This window comes from Pituophis catenifer, unplaced genomic scaffold (assembly GCF_029215685.1).
Source record: "Pituophis catenifer annectens isolate HBS135680 unplaced genomic scaffold, rPitCat1.0.hap2 SCAF_1, whole genome shotgun sequence".
NCBI classification, from domain to species: domain Eukaryota; kingdom Metazoa; phylum Chordata; class Lepidosauria; order Squamata; family Colubridae; genus Pituophis; species Pituophis catenifer.
In genome coordinates, this window is record NW_027256881.1 from 236,620,978 (window position 1) to 236,637,194 (window position 16,217).

At 42.7% G+C, this 16,217-nt stretch overlaps 1 protein-coding gene across 1 annotated transcript; it reads right to left on the bottom strand.

The window, feature by feature from the left end:
- Nucleotides 1–10,365: 10,365 nt before the first annotated feature.
- On the bottom strand, nucleotides 10,366–11,325 carry LOC139327434 (olfactory receptor 10Q1-like). The gene has a single exon (XM_070957262.1). It carries the CDS (start codon nucleotides 11,323–11,325, stop codon nucleotides 10,366–10,368), a length of 960 nt encoding a protein of 319 aa, XP_070813363.1.
- Nucleotides 11,326–16,217: the final 4,892 nt, after the last annotated feature.

The following is a 16,217-nucleotide window of genomic DNA, read 5'->3' on the forward strand; positions in this document are numbered from 1 at the left end:
GAAGCCGTATAGCAAACTCCATTGCCCTGAATTGTATCATGACAATCTCGTTTTCAACTCTTTGCATTTTATTGTCAACATCAGCAATTTTATAATCATTGTCTTTCATCTTAACATTAACTTCTGATTTAAGTTCTTCAACTTTAAAATCAACTTTCCCAATAAATTCTGCCAGGCCAGATGCCACTTCTGATATTTTTTTGGCCACCTTGTTTTGGTTCTGTTTCACCATATCTTTAACTTCATTAATTTCCTGCATAAATTCCTGATGTGATTTTTGAAGTTTATCATCTATCTCCTGATGTGATTTTTGAAGTTTATCATCTATCTCCTGTTGAGATTTTTGAAATTTATCATCCAAAGTTTTAGAAATAAATTCTTTTAAATCTCCCACATCAAATTCTTTTTTCTGAGTCTGTAACTGTTGAGCAGGGGGAAGCTGCGTTTCATGTTTGTGTGTGGGGGATCCCCCCCCTGTTGCCTTCCCTTCCTGCTTCTTTGAAGCCATCCTGCCACGTAGGCTAGTTTTTCTGAAGAGGGAAGTTCCTTTTCCTTTCCCTCCTCCACAGAAACTTCTAAAAAAGTCCCCCAGATTTAGTCAAATGAAACTGAAGTAAAACAAAGTCAAATTTTAGAAAAAGAAATTTTTTCTTTAGATAGAGCAACTTTGTAGCAGCTTTGTAACTTTATAGCAAAGCAGGAAGGCTTCACAAATCCACTTTCACTAGCTCGTTAACTCAAATGCTGGGCGCCATATTTTTTCAAATCACTTTCACTCACTCACTTTCTCTTTTGAATTAAAAAGTCAACAAAGCACTAATACTTGCAATTTTCAAGTTTCTGGATTCAAGTTGGTATTTCCGCTGTTTGTTAAGGTTGGTTCCTTTCACTTTAAAAGTTTGCTGCTGCCGGCTTGTTCTGCTGAAGGCAGAATCGTCCCACGCCGCCCGGAGTCTCCGCAGGTTGGGAGGGAGCCGCGCCTGTTTTCTCCCCAGAAACAATTCCCTGGGGGGTTATAGGGGCTCAACCTGTGCCCTGCTGTCTCTTCTCCTACAATCTTCAAGATTTCGGAGTTTTCGAGCCGCTCCTCGTTCGCGGGGTGGCTCTACAGGCGGCGGGGCTGGCGGTCTTTAAAAAAACACCGCCGTCGCCGAAGCTTGCAAACCGGAAGTCGTGTTTTAAAATCTTGAACTCTCCTCTTTTGCCCTAAATTTCCCATTGTTTGCACCTACCTTTTTTGGTGAGGAGAAAGAAAAAGAAAAAGAAATCTCTCTCCGTGCCTCATTTTGTCACGTTGTTGTGGATTAATAAGACCAACACAACTTTTCTGGGTTAATCAGAGACAATGTATATTGTGCAATAAGTTCAAAGCTCTGTAGATGAAGCGTTGAACAAAGACAGAAATTAGCTACAATGGTTTTTTACCCTTCTAAGACAAAGGATTCTGTTAACTCAGCAATTCATATGATCATATACATTTGTCATTTTTAATTGACATTTCCTAATTACTGTTTCATATTATTTTTTGCCAACAGTCATAATTCTTCATGTAAATTACTGAAGCATAGATTCAAATTATCTCTTGTTAATATTACATGTGGTCATACTTGATCTCTTTAACCTTCAAACTGTATATCATCAAACGTTTCTATCTCTGACAACTGAGGGGCCTCTCTTCTGAATGTTCCTACTTCAAAGGAATTCCCTCCTTTCAACTGGAGATAATTGGCTTCCCTCAAACAAGCACATTTCCTTTCTTACAATACTATGAATAAAGAGGGTCCTTCAGTGATCATCCAGCTGGACCCGCATTACCTACATTAACGTTGCAGCAGAGCCTGCTTTACTTTCAGTTTCCTTTTAGCTAGGGAAAAAAAATCTACTCCAGCAGCTTGCAAAACAAGAGCTTGCAAAAGAGCCTGCACAAAACAGCTGAGAGCGAATCAGCTGAGAGTCGGAGGCCGATCTAATCATGCTAATTAACCTATGCTGAAGCTGAAAGAGGCTATTTTTTCTATTTTTGCAGGCATCGGTCTACTCATTTGTTTTCTTTTAACACTGATCACCTGTAGGGCGGCCCTTTGAAGCCCTGCGGCAAGAGTTTAAACAGTTTTTTTCCCTCTAGCCATCAGCTGGGACTCAGGAGGCAGCCGGGACTCAGGAGGCAGAATGAAAAATCGGGACTTTTTTAAAACGCCGCAGGACGTGGGACAAATTGCTAAAAATCGGGACTGTCCCGCCAAAAGCAGGACGTCTGGTCACCTTAACTTAGTCCCTTTCACACTTTTTTTTTTATTGCAAAAGTTTTACAATTACATTTTCACCCCATTTCCCCCCCCCTCAACCCACCCCAAACTCCCCAACCTCGCCCTCCCTAACCCCCCCTAACCCTCCCCTCCCTCCCGGACTTCCACAGAATATGCTCACATCAAGAAAACCCCCCCTTTATATAAAACTTGAACCCTTCCATCCCCCATATAATTCATCTTCACAAAATTAAAATATTTCTATCTTAATCTTAATATAACATTTTCAATTAAAAGCTATTTGATACTTCCTGGTTTGATATTTGTTCTGCACATAATCTATCCACTTTTTCCATTCCCATTCATAAGTCTCTTGTGAACAATCTTTTAGGTATGCTGAAATCTTCGCCATCTCTGCAAAACTGGCCATCTTCAAAGTCCATTCCTCGATAGTGGGCAAAGCTTCATTTTTCCAGTATTTACCTATCAATAATCTCGCTGCTGTTATCATGTACAATATCAACTTTGTTTCACCCAATGTAAAACCCTTAACTATACCCAATAAAAACAGTTGTGGAGAAAATTGAATTTTTTTCTTCAAAACATTCTGCATAACCCACCAAATTTTTATCCAAAAAGCCTTAACTTTCTTGCAAGACCACCAAACATGATAATATGTAGCATCTAAACAATCACATCTCCAACATTTTGGCTGAACATTAGGGTACATACACGACAATTTTTTAGGATCTAAATGCCATCTATAAAACATTTTATAGAAGTTTTCCCTCAAGTTCTGCGATTGTGTGAATTTAACGTTCTGAACACAAATTTTTTCCCATGTTTCCAACATCACTGGTTCTTCCAAAAAAATTTGAAAAAAAAAAAAAAAAACCTTTCACACTTTTTAATGTGGATAGGAAAACACATTGAACAGGTGTCAGGTGACATTGGTTTATAGGTCCAACTATTTTAATCTATGAATTATAGTTTGTGTTCAAAGATGATATGCAAATTAGGCAATGATCATTTATTCAACAAACCATAGTTAAAGATCCAATTTCTTATAATGGTTAGGGCATTATAGACTCAAAACCTCCAGACTAAAAATCTGGAGACTGTGAGTTTTAGTCCTGCTTTAGACATAAAGCCAGCTGAGCAACTCTGTGCCAGTCCATCTCTCTCAGCTCTACAAAACAGGCAGTGGCAAGTCATTTTTGAAAACATCGCCAAAGAAACTGCAGGGACTTGTCCAGGTATTTGCCAGGAGTCAAAACAGACTTGAAGATACTAATTTCCATTTTTTAAAGAAAGTTAAAATACAGCATAATGTGAGAACACTGGACTCTGTATAAATAAAATGAGTTCATTCCCTGATTGCAGTGGTGGGTTCCTCCTGGTTCGGCCCGGTTCGGCCGAGCCAGTACCGGTGACAATATGACATCACCGAATCGGTTCTCTTTGTTCGGGAGCTGGGCCCCCTGCCCTCTCGCCCCCCGCCCCCCGCATTATTCTTACCTTTTATTTGGCCCTACCCCCAATCTATTGCTGCCTCCCGAGTCCCAGCTGATCGGCTAGAAAGAAAAAAAACTGTTTAAACTCTTGCCGCGGGGCTTCAAAGGGCCGCCCTACAGCTGATCAGTGTTAAAAGTCAGTGTGATGATAGACCGGTGCCTCCAAAAACAAATGAGTAGACCAGTACAGCTCTGCAAGCAATTAAAAGCCTGGTAGACCAGTACCTCTGCTAAATCCTAAAGAATTGTCACATGATCATCAAGCCATGCCCACAAAGTAAGCCACACCCACAAAACTGGTAGTAAAAAATTTTAGAACCTACCCCTGCCTGGTTATTATGAAATATCTCTGTCAACTTTCTTATCTGTGCTGCAATGACAAGGATGCATGCATGTAGCATGTCATAAAAAGAACACAACTGCATCCCTTTGAGGATTTTGTTGAACTGCTCTTACTTGTAGGCAAACTCATTTCATGAAAACTGGCAAATATAAAATCTTTGCCCCTAGAGATCATTTAGTTTTACTGGGCAAATTCATTTTTACAATTACCGTTTTTATATTTTTACTAGATGAACAAAAAGGACATGATTTGTAAGATAGAAAGATTGTTTAACAGAGCTTCTGCTCGCCGGCTCTGATTGACTAATTACATTTTTCAGAGAAACTTTGAAGGAAGCTTGAAATGAATGAATCACTCCAAACCATTTACTGTATGCTTATGCCTTGTTATTTTCATTTATATGATTTTAATCTTCCTGCTTTTTATTGTTATTCACTGCACAAAATGATATACTCTTTGTTTTTAATTTTTATCTTATCTCTGAAATAAAACAAAACAAAAAAAAAATCCTTTACTGCACCTCAGCAGATTGCTCTGTTCTGCTGCTGGTTGAGATGGAACAATTTCAGAGCAACAATTGATGGTCTCCTGCTATCCTTTCCCTCCCCTATTTGCGTCACCACCTGTTGCTATCACTGGCATTTTCAGTCCCTCCTCCATGTGCGCTAACATGTTTGTATGGGAGTCTTCTCTCGAAAGAGCACAAACAATATTACTTACAAGTTGGAACCAGTGGTGGGATTCAAATTTTTTTGCTACCAGTTCTGTGAGTGTGGCATGGCTTGGTGGGCATGGCTTGGTGGGCGTGGCAGGAGAAGGTTACTGTAAAATCTCCATTCCCACCCCACTCCAGGGGAAGGTTACTGCAAAATCCCCATTTCCTCCCGATCAGCTGGGACTCGGGAGGCAGAGAATAGATGGGGGCGGAGCCAGTCAGAGGTGGTATTTACTGGTTCTCCAAACTACTCAAAATTTCCACTACCGGTTCTCCAGAACTGGTCAGAACCTGCTGAATACCACCTCTGGTTTGAACACTGTAAATGGCTTCAGTCTGCCCCAGCATGAGATGGAGCACAGATTTATTTCAAAGAGGAAATGGGTCATCTATATCATGATAAGCAAGCCATGTGGACGACCACTATAGCTTTCTGGGGGAGTAACAGGACAGCCTCTGGGAGGCAATTCCAGAGAGAACCTCAACTATGAAGTCTTTCTTACCCTCAGCTTATAAATTCTCAGTGAGAACTTATGTAAAACAAGTGCAATCTATTATTTAGGAAATTCTCATGGTATGCAAGATATGTGTTGGCAGAGGAGGCATACTGAGGATCCCGTCAACCTAATTATTCCAGCTGGAGGGGTCCAGGAGGAGGGTCTTCTCTGCTGTTCCTCCTGCCTTCCGGATGTCAGGTTACCCCCAATCTTCCTATCCTTTTGTAAGGGGATAAAGACAAGGCTCTGCCATTTGGCTTGGGGCCCCAGTGGGGGAACAGCACCAGGGATTAAAATGCTACTGGTTCGGACCAGTTCGGGCGAATCGGTAGTAAAAAATGCTACCGGTTTGGGTGAACAGGTATTTCTGACTGCAATGTATTAAGTCTGCTGAAGTAGGAAGTAACATTCTGTTCGTTGATTGGTTAAAGTAACGTTCTGTTCGTTGATTGGTTAAGCCGCCTGACAGCTGGCTAGATAAGAGCTGTCAGGCAGAGTTTCAAGCAGTTTCAGTTATAGCTGTGGCAGTTAGCACAGCTGTTGTTAATAAATGGTTAATTACATGATCTTCACATTGTCCATCGTCATTGATCAAGCCAATACATTTCACTGACGATCAGCTGGGTGATGATCAGCTGTGACGCGCGATTTATATTAGTTAGAAATTTGGATTTCCTGCTTTCTAGCTAATCTAAATCACGTGGCACAGCAGATCCCCCCCCCACTATCTACTTACCTTTGCAGACTCAGAAGGCTTCAAAATGTTCCTTTTTTAGCACTGCGTGGGCACGCCTCTTGCATGTGTGCACATCAGGTGTGCATGCTAGCTCAGTGCGCGCTTGGTAGCAAACTCACATAACCGGTAGCAGACTTCAGAGGATTTCACCCCTGAATAGCACGTGAAGGTGGTTGATTGAGTAACAACAGATCCCACCTCTTCCCACTCTTCCCCCACCCTCCCCATATTTCCATAGGTATTAATGTTTGATTTTAATTTATTTATGGTTTAGTTGTATATGTATAAATATATTTTTATGAGTGTAAGCCACTGAGAGTTACCTTATGCTGAGATGAGTGGCCAATACATTTTATAAATAAATAAATATGACAAGCCTGAGGGAGGGGTCAAGTGTGTCATCAGTTTGTAACCCCATCATGCCCATCAGAGATCCAGCCCTCCTTGAATTCCTTTGATTCTTATCTACTGCCAAGTTGCCTCGATCCTTGTAGTGATCTAGCATGAATTAAACTTGCACTCCTTTGAACAACCTTGGTTCCTGATTTCTTGCACCTGACATGGCAATGTGGAAAGAGATGGCACAACTTGCAATTCATGTCCTTAGAGACTTAAATTTTATTTTTAAAATGTAAATATTTGAATAACAATCAATTTACTGTGAATTAATTGAAGAAATTTATCAAGTATTTTTCTCTTGGGTAAAGCAGGAATTGAGATTAGTCTCACTATAATCAGGAAGCGAATGTGACAGAGTCAGAAGAACAAACTGCTTCAGTTCAAATTCCAGTAAAACTCTTCTGCAAGAAATCCAATATTCCTATAAAGCCATACCTTTATAAAGACACATGAAATTCCAAATTAACTTGTAACCGCTCAGCTTGTAACTGTTCCATTTTTAATTTGATATTATAGTACCAGTAAAAAGAATGGAAGAGAAAATTAGTGCAGTTTGAACCATGTACGTCTTATACTGTAGTCTTCAACTGAACTGAAAGAGGCAGAGTATTTTCCAGCATTTGATGCCATAGGCCAGTGATGGCTAACCTTTTTGCCATCGCGTGCCAGGAGAGGGGGGGGCGGGGGAGGGTCGCGCATGCACGTGCCCACGCGCATGTGTGTGCAACCCCCTTCCCCCTCCCCCCCCCGCTCCTGGCACATGATGGCCTGGTAGGCCCGTTTTTCTTTCTTACCTGGCTCCAGATCCTCTCTGTGTATCTGGGAACGGCGAAAACAGCCTTTCCCACTCCCTTGGAGGCCCTACGGAGGCTAAAAGGGCCCATTTCCCAACTACCAGTGGGACAGGAAGTGACATTTTTTGCTGTCCCCAGCCTCCAGAACCTCTCTATGAGTCTGTAGGAGCCTCTCTATGAGTCTGTAGGAGCCTCTCTAGGAGTCTCTGGAGGCTGGGGACAGGAAAAAAACACCACTTCCTGTCCCACCGGGAGTGGGGAAATGGGCCCTTTCAGCCTCCGTAGGGCCTCCAAGGGAGTGGAAAAGGCTGTTTTCGCCATTCCCAGATACACAGAGAGGATGTGGAGCCAGGTAAGAAAGAAAAACGGGCCTTCCCCCCCCCAGGCCCTCCAGAGGCAGGAAACAGCCTGTTTCCCTACTTCTGGTGGGCCCAGAAGGCCCAAAAATCAGCTGGCCGGCACGCGCATGCGCCCCAGAGCTGAGCTGGCATGCCCACTAATATGGCTCCGCGTGCCACCTGTGGCACACGTGCCATAGGTTCGCCATCACGGCCATAGGCAAAACATAAAATCAGTTCCCTCTACCCAAATCCCAAAGTAAATATACTTTACATTTTAAAATTGTAGATTACTTTTTGTGGAGTTCTTGATGCTCTCTGAACTTAGTAGTTTGTTGTATACATTATCTTATCCAGCTAGTGTCGAGCTCCTCTCGACACCGCCAGATATAGCGGCGACATTGATCCTTATCGACCAAGGCTCCTGGCGCTCAACTTACTGCACCGTGAAGATTGGGGGGGGTGGAGGTCGCGGATTCGAAGCTCACACGGTGGAGGGGGGTGTTTGTCTAAATTAGGCGGACGGTCACCCAGCGGTCGGGGATAGGCTAGCTAGGCTTCTGATGCCCGACGCCCCGCACGTCCATCGCCGCGCTGCAGGAGGAGCCTTTCCGCGCGTGTGCTGAAGATCCTGTACCCGGAAGGGCATTGGCGGGCAGGCGCGAAGGTTTAAAAGGCGTTGGGAGGCAGCTGCTCCCAACGCCGACTTTGCGTGTATCTCGTTCGTGTTTACTTGCCGATGACGGGCTGTTCGAGGAAATAAATCGTTTAAGCATCTGGAAGCTGCTGGTAGCGTTTTCTTTGCCATCCGACACAAGCCTGCAGAGGCGGTTTGACAGCCAGATAATATGATCAGTGCAAGCGAGTATAGTATTAGCTTCATCTTTATACGCACTAGCTTGCACTGCCAGATTTGGTGGAGTGTAGTTTCCTCCTTGGTGTTGCATAATCAGAGTATTGTTTTTAGCCTGATTGTTTGCAAGGGATGGAAACTAATCAAGGAGAGAACCAGCCTAGAACTAAGGAGAAATTTCCTGACAGTTAGAACAATTAAACAGTGGAACAACTTGTCTCTAAAAGTTGTAGGTGCTCCAACACCAGAGGTTTTTAAGAAGAGATCGGACAACTATTTGTCTGAAATGTTATAAGGTTTCCTACTTGAGCAAGGGGTTGGAAGACCTCCAAGGTCCCTTCCAACTCTGTTATTCTCTTTGGTGCTGATCCCTGCTTATCTGAATGTGGATTGTTGTAGTCTTTTTAGGTTTTTTTTAATTACCTCTTTTGAATGGTATGAAATCTAATCAGGGATCAACCCAGGGGTGGATTCTACTTACCTTTACTACTGGTTCGCAACGGGGCCTCACATGTGTGCTCTTCTGCGCACGCGCACGCTCTTCCGCGCAAGCGCAGAAACTTCTGCGCATGTGCAGAAGTGTTTTGATGATGTCAGGATCAGTGGGCGGAGCCTCCCGCCGGTTTTACTACCGGTTCTATAGAACTGGTGTGAACAGGGGGCAACCCACCACTGGATCCACCAAAGAGGAACATACATTCCCACCAAAATTGGCAGGAGAAAGTAGTACATAGGAACAAGGAGTAAACTTCACATTCATTCACACTGACGATGTTACCTTCTTGGGTAAGGAAATACCTGTAAGCAAACAACCAAGCTCACACAGTACCAGAACTACACAGATCAACCACAAGCTATGGATATTGTCTTCTATTGGAGACTTTATTTTTCTTGAAGTTTGATAGCCCACTTAACTAGTCACCAAAGGTGATTGCCTGATTTGCCTATATAGACATACCACTGTACGATACAGATATGGAAGTTCATTTCTGCCAGGTGCCAAATTAAATTATGAGGTGTCCTAAAGGATGCTGGAATAAGGCTTTTGTTTTGGTCTTTTCTGAAAGATCATCCCACAACCTGAAGTCCATTATTAAAAGATCTCAGGCTGACTGAGGTCAATTTTAGAATCATTAAGCAGATAAGGAGTTGATAACCTGTGGCAAAATGCAACTCAGAACCCCAAATAACATGGGCAGTGTTAAGAGATGCTGGGAGATGGGACCATTTTTTTCAACATTTTTCATATTCCTTGATTAGAATATTGTTTTCTGCCTGATTGTTTATCTGGTGCTGATCTCTGCTTATCTCAATGTGGGCTGTTGTATTTTCATTTCCTCCCTAGGTTTTGTGGGTTTTTTGCTCTTTTGAATGGTCTGTAATGTAAACTCCACAGTTCATCCCTGAGCTAAATATATTCTCTTCTGTTGGAGATTTTTCTTGTAATTTGATACCTTCTTTAACCCAGTACCTTATGTGATTGCCTAATTTACCTATGCTTTGAGCAATATGTTAATTATTAAATTTGGTTAATAATATTAATATTAGCAACAATAATAAACACTACCCTTGGCTACAGATACGGAAATTCATTTCTGCCAAGTACAGATGGGGTCAGGACTGTTCCAAAAAATGCTGGAATAAAGCTTTTGTTTGTAGATCATTCCTCAATCTGATGTCCATTATAAAAAGATCTCTGGCGAATGCAAATCTATTAGATATCCATACCATATTGTAATTAATTAAGCAGATAAGAAGTAGAGAACCAGTGACAAAATACAACCCAGAACCCCAGATAACATGGACAACATTAAGAGATGCTGGGAAATGATCAGCAATTACCTGAAGGATTCAAGATTACTTGCTTCTGTGATAATGCTAATCCACAACAGATTTTGCGGTTGTAATAATGTTATAGATAAATTGACATTCAAGTTTGAGATGTAACCATTCTCTTCATGACCTTTCTTAAACCCTGCTTGATATCTTTGTTCCTCAGGGTGTAGATCAAGGGGTTCAGGAGGGGAGTGACAAAGGTATATATAAGACCCAGTTTCCTATACTCATCTTCTGAAGTGCTGGACTTGGGACGCAGATACACAAGGCTGCAGACTCCGTATTGTAGGAGCACAACTGTCAGGTGGGAGGAGCAGGTGGAGAAGGCCTGGTGCCGTCCAGATGTGGACTTAATCCGGAGAATGGCAGCCACAATATAGACATACGAGATGCATATTAGAAGAAAGGGAACTGTTAAAACCATGATGCCAACACCATATAGTGCAGTTTGGTGGAGATGAGTATCGGCACATGCCAGCTTTAGCACAGGTGGTACGTCACATAGGAAATGATTGATCTTGGGTTTGTAACCACAGAAAGGCAAGCTAAAAATCAAGATGGTTAGCTGCAGACATAGCGCTATGGAAAGAATCAGGGAGCCAATCACCAGCCACATGCATACTTGCCAGGTCATGATGAGGGTATAACGAAGTGGGTGGCAGATGGCTGTGTAGCGATCATATGCCATGACAGCCAACATCAAACAGTCAGTGCTCCCTAGTGTTGTAAAAAAGAACATCTGGATGGCACAGTTCACCAATGGGATAGTTCTGTGGAAATCAGAAATGCTAGCAAGCATTTGAGGCACTATTACATTGATATAACATATTTCCAAAAGAGAGAGACTGGCCAGGAAGAAATACATGGGGGTGTGCAAGGAACTGACAATGTAGACAATTGAAAGGATGGAGATGTTACCAGAAAGGATTATGAGGTAGAGCAAAAGAAAGAAAGTGAAAATAAGATGTTGTATCTCAGGAACAGTGGAGAATGCCTGGAAGATGAACTCATGGGCCATGGACTGATTATTCCACATTGATACTTCCAGATACATCTCATCTATCTCTGTAAAAAAAGGCAAGAAGAAAAGCCAATTAAACAGTAATGTGTATTTCCATACATTTCAAAGTAAAATCCTGTGGACTGTATGATATTGAAGTCTGTCATTCATGAAAACTCAGTGTTTAATTCTACATTTTTTATTCCCCTTAATCTCCTAATTTAGAGTGTACCCAAGCAAATCCCAACACTTCCAGGATCTTTGTATGCATTACAATATCAATTATCCAAAACTGACCAAATAGATATAAAGGGTAATATTTACAGAACTTGTATTATCAATAGGATACAAGCATCTCACCTGTTTTCCCTTCTGAAAACAAGTTTCTACTATTAACAGGAGTGGGCAACCTTTGAATGCAAAGGAGCCATTTAAAAGACAGCAATGGTCTCACAGATGGGTGAGACCAGACATTAAGTTTAGCTGTTTGAGTTCCCAAGAGAGCATGGGCAGAGGTACATTTTCAGCCGCTTTGGTATAAGAAGGTTTAAGATCCAAGAAAACAGAGGGTCGCAGAGTTGAAGGGAAGGCTGAAAATAGCAGAACTTTGTGATGAGTGAAACAGCTGGCATTTCTGTCTGAATAGCATTTCATTTCATAGCACTTTATAGTTCCAATGATTCAGCTCTGGTCAAACCTCCTGATTCTACTGATAGTTTTAATATAATATTGCTTGTCTTGCCAAGGAAGCTCCTTTCTCACTTCCAGCTTTGGCCCGTTGTGGTGTTGCCCCCTTTGAGCCTGTGACAAGGAAACAAGGTGAGGAAGATTAGAGAGAGGAGCTACTGGCTTCCTTTCCTAGGCAAGTCAGATGTCCAGGCTGCAGTACTGAGATGCATTAGTGATGCCATAGTAGAAACCTGCAGAGGGTTGGTTGCAAAAATTTAGATAAATAGAGCAGGGTTACATAACATGAGGCCAGGGAAAACCTTATTTCCACTTAGAACCCTTTAGGGTTAAAATAAGAACGAATATGGATAAAGTCAGTGGTGAGATTCAAGTAATTTAACAACCGGTTCTCTGCACTAATGATTTCTTCCAACAACCATTTTGCCAAACTGCTGAGAAAGTTAACAACTGGTTCTCCCGAACTGGCTGAATTCCACCACTGGATAAAGTGTACTATGGTTTGTTTTTCTCTGTCATTAAATTTCCCTAAACCACAATTTGTTTTACATGTTATTTGTTGCATAAGAATTAAGGGCTGCTTTCATATTTAGCAGTGCTCATATAGCACAAAAATTGTTTCCTTTGAGTGGCCTCAGGTCCAGGTAATTTCATGGAAACGTTCAGGTCATTATCTCAGCAAGAGAATAAAAGTGGTTTGCCACTGTCCTCTGGATCTTTATAACTTCCTAGCTGAGCCTTGATTCTACTTAGTGAAATCCCATACAAGTACTAATCATGCTTAGCGCTGCTTACCTTCGCACAGTTGATAGGGTCATACATGCAAAAAAACAAAAACAAAACATGATTATAGAAAACAAACCTAGCTCGTGTGTTAAATATTGTTTTAGGAGATTATAGATTAAATTTCTCAACATCTGTACTGCCAACTTTTGTGTTTGGAGTTAAATTCATGTTAAGACATGTGACAAATCCAAATTTTTTAATTACTTCTTTAAAAGATGATGGCTTTAATATAGGATTCTACTGTTTTGTTTCAGGGCAAAATGAAAAATCTGGTAGAAGAAAAAAGTGATTGGATGAACAAAAATGCGAAGCTGAAAAATATTTACAAGGAATAAAATAGCATTATATTTTCTGAAAAATTCCTGAAATAAAACAATTTCCACCCCATTGGCATATTCTCAGTTAATCTTTGCATTTCTCCTTTAAAAGGTAAATTGTTTATATAAAAATGGTATTGCTTCTAAATAGATATAATCTGTATGTTTCCAATATGAATTGCTAGGTCACAGTATTCTCGTAAACCTATAGCTAAACTGATTGTATCATCCATTCCCCTTCTGCCTTTCTGACTGTTACAACAGATTTTAGCAGTGCTCAGAATGTCTTCAATATACACAACTATGGTCTTGAACTGCTACACGTTCATTGTCATTAAGAATGTAATCCAACACCATTATTTTGAAAAAAGTTCTGACTGTCAGCAGAATCAGTTCTGATTTTAGGAAGAAAAACATTTAATCAACAGCCAACTCTTAAAACCTTCCTATTTTTGCTCACTGCCTGCTACAGAATAATGCTGGAGATGGAATAAAAAGGAATGAAAATGAGTTAAAAGCAAAACTCCTGCATCTCTGAATGAAGCTGGAAAACCTCTGGCTGAAACCTGGGGAGCCCCTAGACATTCAGAGTCCACTCAACTCTCCCAGAAACAGACAAGGGATCCAGCAAAGCTAAATAACATCGTCTTCTTACCTTGTAACACGCCTCTGATCCATGACTAGAAAAATGAAGGGGAATTCTCTTCTTCTTGGTGATCTTTTCTGGCTCAAAAAGTCAAAGAGAAATAAAATTTAATCAAATGTCCATGAACATAATGGAAAGTGATTTCTGGCACAGCTTTCTAGGTGAGTTATCTGTGAGTCCTTTTCTAGGATGAGTCCAGGTTACTTGCTAGATTGAATATAGTTGTCAGGTCCTTCTCAATTCACTGAATCAGAAATGGATGGAAAGCAAAGGTAGCCATCTATTCATAGCCACTATCTTTTCTCCAGCCAATCAGGGTAGTCTTTGTCTTGTTGCAAGATATTATCCCCAGTAGACATTATTATATTATTATTATTATAATTTATTTTGTATACCACCCTTCTCCCGAAGGACTCGGGGCGGTGAACAGCCAGCAGATAAAATACAGAAAATACAAAAATTAAAACAATATTAAAAACCAATTAAATTAATTTGGCCCACAGTTAAAACACCCCCATATTAAAAAACCCATAATTTAGCAATTTAAAATTAAAACAATTTTAAAAATATGATCAGGTCAGCCCAGCTTGATGAAACAAAAACGTCTTTAAGGCACGGCGGAAAGTGCGCAGATCCGGGATCCGCTGTATCTCCGGGGGCAACTCGTTCCAGAGGGTTGGTGGCCCCACAGAGAAGCTCTCCCCCTGGGGGCCTCCAGCCGACATTGTTTGGCCGACGGAACCCTAAGGAGCCCCTCTCTGTGGGAGTGTACTGGTTGGTGGGAGGCTACTGGTGGCAGAAGGCGGTCTCGTAAATACCAGGGCCCTAAGCCATGGAGCGCTCTAAAGGTGGTAACCAATACCTTGAAGTGCACCCAGAAGACCACTGGGAGCCAGTGCAGTTCGCACAGGAGAGGTGTTACATGGGAGCGTCGAGTTGCCCCCATCACCACCCACGCGGCTGCATTCTGGACCAGTTGGAGCCTCCGGGTGTTCCTCAAGGGGAGCCCCATGTAGAGAGCATTACAGTAGTCCAAGCGGAACGTGACGAGGGCATGAGTGACCGTGCGTAAGGCATCCTGATCCAGAAAGGGACGCAACTGGTGGATCAGGCGAACCTGATAAAAAGCCCCCCTGGCCCAGCCGTCATATGCTCTTCCAAAGACAGCCGTGTATCCAGGAGGACACCCAAGTTGCGAGCCCTCTCTGTGGGGGCCAACGACTCGCCCCTAAAAGTCAGCGATGGTACCAACTGACTATATCGGGATGCCGGAAGGCACAGCCACTCGGTCTTGGACGGGTTGCGCCTGAGCCTGTTTCTCCCCATCCAGATCCGCACGGCCTCCAGGCACCGGGACATCACATCAAGGGCATCGTTGGGGTGGTCCGGGGTGGAGATGTACAGCTGAGTATCATCAGCGTATAGATGACACTTCACCCCGAAACCACGGATGATCTCACCCAGCGGCTTCACATAAATGTTGAACAGAAGGGGCGAGAGAACTGACCCTTGTGGCACCCCACACACAAGGTGCCTCGAGGTCGATCTCTGCCCCCCTGTCAACACAAACTGCGACCGGTCGGAGAGGAAGGAGGAGAACCACTGCAACACGGTTCCCCCTATCCCCAACCCCTCCAGTCGGCGCAGCATGATACCATGGTCGATGGTATCAAAAGCCGCCGAGAGATCTAATAGGACCAGGACAGAGGAACAACCCCTGTCCCGAGCCCTCCAGAGATCATCCACCAACGCGACCAATGCCGTTTCCGTGCTGTGCCCAGGCCTGAAACCCGACTGGAACAGATCTAAATAAACCGTCTCCTTCAGGAATCGGGGAAACTGTCGCACCACCACACTCTCAACAACCTTCGCCACAAAGCGAAGGTTGGAGACAGGATGATAATTTCTTAATACAGCCGGGTCCAGGGAAGGCTTCTTTTATACTAGACATGCCTAGTATAAAAACAGTTCTCCTGTGGAATCCCAGTGTAGCAAAAATTTTAAATGTATTCTGTGTAGAAAGTTTTAGACCAATTGTGATCAAGGTGTAGAACAATAAGATACAGTTAATGTAGCTTCTTCACATTATTTCTTTGTTGTCCATCCTGTTCTCAATATTTTGAAAGCAATAATTTTGGAAGTCAAAAGCCTATTCTATTTGCCCTTTCTCTGTCTCAAAGAGTCAATTGCCTGGGTCTATATAACTAGTTCAAATGCCTTGAATACTCTAGAACCGTGATGGCGAACCTATGGCATGCGTGCCACAGGCGGCATGCGGAGCCATGTTGCCTGGCATGCCAGCTCAGCTCCGGCGTACACATATGCACCGGCCAGCTGATTTTCGGGCCTTCCGGGCCCACGAGAAGTAGGGAAACAGGGTGTTTCCTGCCTCCGGAGGGCCTCGAGGGGTGGGGAAGGCCTGTTTTTCTTTCTCACCTGGCTCCAGATCCTCTCTATGCATCTGGGGAGTGCGAAAACAGTCTTTCCCACCCCCTCGGAGGCCCTCCAGA